Source organism: Montipora capricornis, chromosome 4 (genome assembly GCF_036669925.1).
Source record: "Montipora capricornis isolate CH-2021 chromosome 4, ASM3666992v2, whole genome shotgun sequence".
In the NCBI taxonomy this organism is placed as follows: domain Eukaryota; kingdom Metazoa; phylum Cnidaria; class Anthozoa; order Scleractinia; family Acroporidae; genus Montipora; species Montipora capricornis.
The window spans coordinates 9,358,160-9,361,612 of record NC_090886.1 but is presented as its reverse complement, the minus strand read 5'-3'; the positions used below and the strand labels follow the sequence as shown (position 1 = coordinate 9,361,612).

The window sequence follows — 3,453 nt, the reverse complement described above, 5'->3', positions numbered from 1 at the left end:
GGGCGTTATTGGTGAAAAGATGTATGAACAACCAGAAAAGCCCCCTCTTGCTGATTATGTGTGATGTGTTGCGCACAAGTGGTTTCAGAAAGTTTTCATGATAAAGACGATATTAATAGGAAACTGTGTTTTGTGTGTTAAGTGTTAAGGAAACATTTAATGTCAATAGATAGCCTGTTGTGTAATCTAATGGTTGATATAAACTGAAAAATATACGTTAAGCATAGTTAATTAGCTACAGATAGCCTTTGATTTAATCCACAATGGCGTTTTTTCTGACAGGAAACTTGATTTATCAAATGCAGAAGTCCATGACTTCTGTTAAGTGTCATTTTTTCCACTTTAAATCGGATTTTTGTTTTCTTTTTTGATGAACCACTGTTTTTACAAGTTTGATTATACAGCGTGATTTAGTGTTAGTTACTAACACAAGTTACTTTCGTAAAAAAATACAAAACGCTTTTTCGTTTTTATTGTTATTTCATGTCATCCAGCAAGGCACGCTTATCCATGCGTCAATTTTTCCCTTCATAAATCCGGAAACTATCGGCCAATTTTCACCGCCTACGCGGCTTATCCAATTTTGAGAACTTTAGAAAAACATCCCTTATGCCCTTAAATCACGAAATGTAAATGTGTAAATGTAAATGTAGATGTAAATGCCTTGTGTAAATGTGCGCTTAGTTGACCGCTCCCTACAAGGGCTTTTCAGGATCAACCGGCTCAACGGGATCGGACCGAATGCACTTAAAGGCGACGCAGAGCTGCCGCCATACGATCCATGTGTGATCTCGGAGCACCGCAGACTCGAGCTCAGCCAGATGTAATTGACTGGGAGTCGATTTTAGGGAGGGAGGAAAACCGGAGTACCCGGTCGCGGACAGAAACCCTCGGAGCCAGATAGAGATCAACCGAACCTCACCCCACACGCTACCTCAGGGTTAAACATTGGTATCAGAGGTGGGAGGACTGGTTAATGACCACTAAGCCATCCTGATTCCCAGAAACTATAATTCCATCAGCAAATGGTGACATCGTGGCACTGCACAGTCTTCTTGGATGGTCTGGATGGGGAGTATAAAGTTGGTCACTTCTCACAAATAACCCTCCGGGACGTTACTGAGGGTAATGGTAAAATGATGGCAATGAACTTATATAGCGCATTTTCTATTAACATATTCACATGCGCTTTACAAGCAAGTGATCTATGGGTGAGATCGGACATCATCATATTCGGCCTCAGTGGGGTCAACCGCGACCGGTGAAACTTAGAAAAATGTTAACCATTAAGCGTGAAAATTACCGTTAAAATAACCGTTAGCGGTGATAAAAATTAAGAGCATTTAGCGTGATTTTTTAAATTATGAAAAGTGGGATAGGTAGTATTTTGAAATATTTAGAGTCTTGAGAGACCTCAGAGCACTCGATTCCGTTTTGACTCCCTTGCTCTCCGTTCCCAGGGTCTCTCTTCTTTTTTTTTTTTCTCTCCCAGACTCTCTCGCTCCAAGGGAAGGAAAAAAGAGAGATACTGGGAACAAGGCTGACCAGAAAATTGTCCAGGCGGCGACCCAAGCGGAAGTCACAGAGGTGGCGCCTATTTCCTCTAGTGCTACTAATAACCAGGTTGAGGATTACGAAAGCGCGCAATGACATGGTCTGGGAGACAAGTCAATGCCTGGGCAAGGTTTGACGTGTAAACGACACAAAATCGTTAGTCGTATTGTGATAACCAATGACTTAAACTATTCAATATGTCTACTGAGACCCTACTAGTAACTAACACAAGGGAAGTTTTCTTTGTTTTTCACATAAGTAAACCGTGGCGGAAAACAGATAACCGTTATGTTAGCCGTGAAAAGGCAAATTATTAAACCGTTATCCGTGAAAGTTATCCGGTAATTTTTGGTGTGAAATTTATATGAAAATTACCTGTTCTCGTCGAGAAGAAAACAAAAAACAGTTTGCTCGGCCAAGGTTGTGGAAAACCGCTCGACAAAAATAAATGTATTTTGGAATATCATTAATTGCTTTTTCAAACTCTATTGCTCGCAATTGAAAAATTCAGGTTGCTCCAACGAGATTCGAACCATGATCTTTGCAATGCTGGTGCAATGTTCTACCAACTGAGATTTGAAGCCATTTAGTTGGGATCATTTTCCCTGCTAGCAGAGGTCTCTTTTCTTTTGCGTTCGCTGGGTTGACGAGTACGGGAGAAGAGACCTCTGACATGGGTTGAAATTCACTGTGTTGAGCATGCAAGCGGTTACTTGGCGACCGCATCCTCGCGTGATACTTCATGCCGTGTGGGCTCACTTAACAACAGCGGAATTACTGTAAAGGAATGCGCGGGACACAGTGGGCTCAAGTCACAGTCAGCAAACATATCATGGGGCATGCGCTTTGAAGAGTGCCGCCTAGTCTCTTACCGATAGTGCTAGCACTTTTTTTGGCATTATTTTGCTTCGCGAGCACTTTTTCTTACATTTTATCCCAAAAAGCACTGCTAGCATTTTTTCTTAGTTTCGACTGATTATTTGTATAATTTTGCGTTAAAAAGCACAATCTGACTTCATATATGTCGTCCAAAGCCGCATTTTGCACTCATTTTAGTCAAAGGAGCCGAGGAAGCTGGGGAATAGGTTTGATAGGTCAGCGGTTGCCTTCTAGAGTCCATGATCCATCACACTCCTTTCAAGATGGCGTCATCCACAAGCAACAATGACAAGCGAGGATTAACCTCTAGTATCAGAAAACCTCAAACGTTGTGTTGGACTTAAAGTTAAATGGAAAAAAACATTGATCGTTACATTTTGTTGATGAGAAATGCAAGTGAAAATCTGAAAGATGTAATGTTCTATGATTAAAAAAGTCGGAAAAAGCGAGCATTTTTTTGTAACCCACAAGCACTTTTTAAAAAAAATTAGCATTATTTTAGCACTTTTTTGGCAAAAAAAAAAAGCACTGCTTTTAGCATTTAATGCTTTTTTTACGAGCACTTTCGGTAAGAGCCTAGTGCCGCCCATGGTTGTGGACGCCCGTTGAATCAGAGCGATTTTCGACCCATGGCAGAGGTTTTTTCCCCGTACACGTCATCCCAGCGAACGAAAAGGAGACACCTCTGCTAACAGCGAAGGTCATTAGTCATATCATATACAAAACACGCACGCACATTGAATAAGCTTAATATTATTACAAGTCAACACAGTTTCAACAGCAGAAGAATCACACAAAGAAGCTACAAAAGTTTGCCATGCTTCTATAATGAACTTAGTACTCAATAGGCTGAACAAAGGTCAAAAATGTCTTACAACAATCAATACGCTTGAATTATATTTAGTTTGATTTTGTTTAGCGTCGAATGCATTTCCTGATATTGGGTCGGTCGGTCGGATTGAAAAAAAAAAAGGTAAAAAAAAATATAGATCACAAGAGATGTCTCGGAATAAGAGGTCT

At 40.5% G+C, this 3,453-nt stretch overlaps 1 protein-coding gene across 2 annotated transcripts in view; it reads left to right on the top strand.

Annotated features, from left to right (window-relative positions):
- Window positions 1–471, top strand: part of LOC138045490 (uncharacterized) — a 17,250-nt gene extending 16,779 nt beyond the window's left edge. For both annotated transcript variants that reach the window (XM_068892010.1, XM_068892011.1), the window contains exon 7: window positions 1–471. This exon is cut by the window's left edge and continues 401 nt beyond it. In XM_068892010.1, coding sequence (XP_068748111.1) covers window positions 1–64 — 64 coding nt within the window. In that variant the 3' untranslated portion in view covers window positions 65–471.
- The last annotated feature ends 2,982 nt before the right edge of the window (window positions 472–3,453 follow it).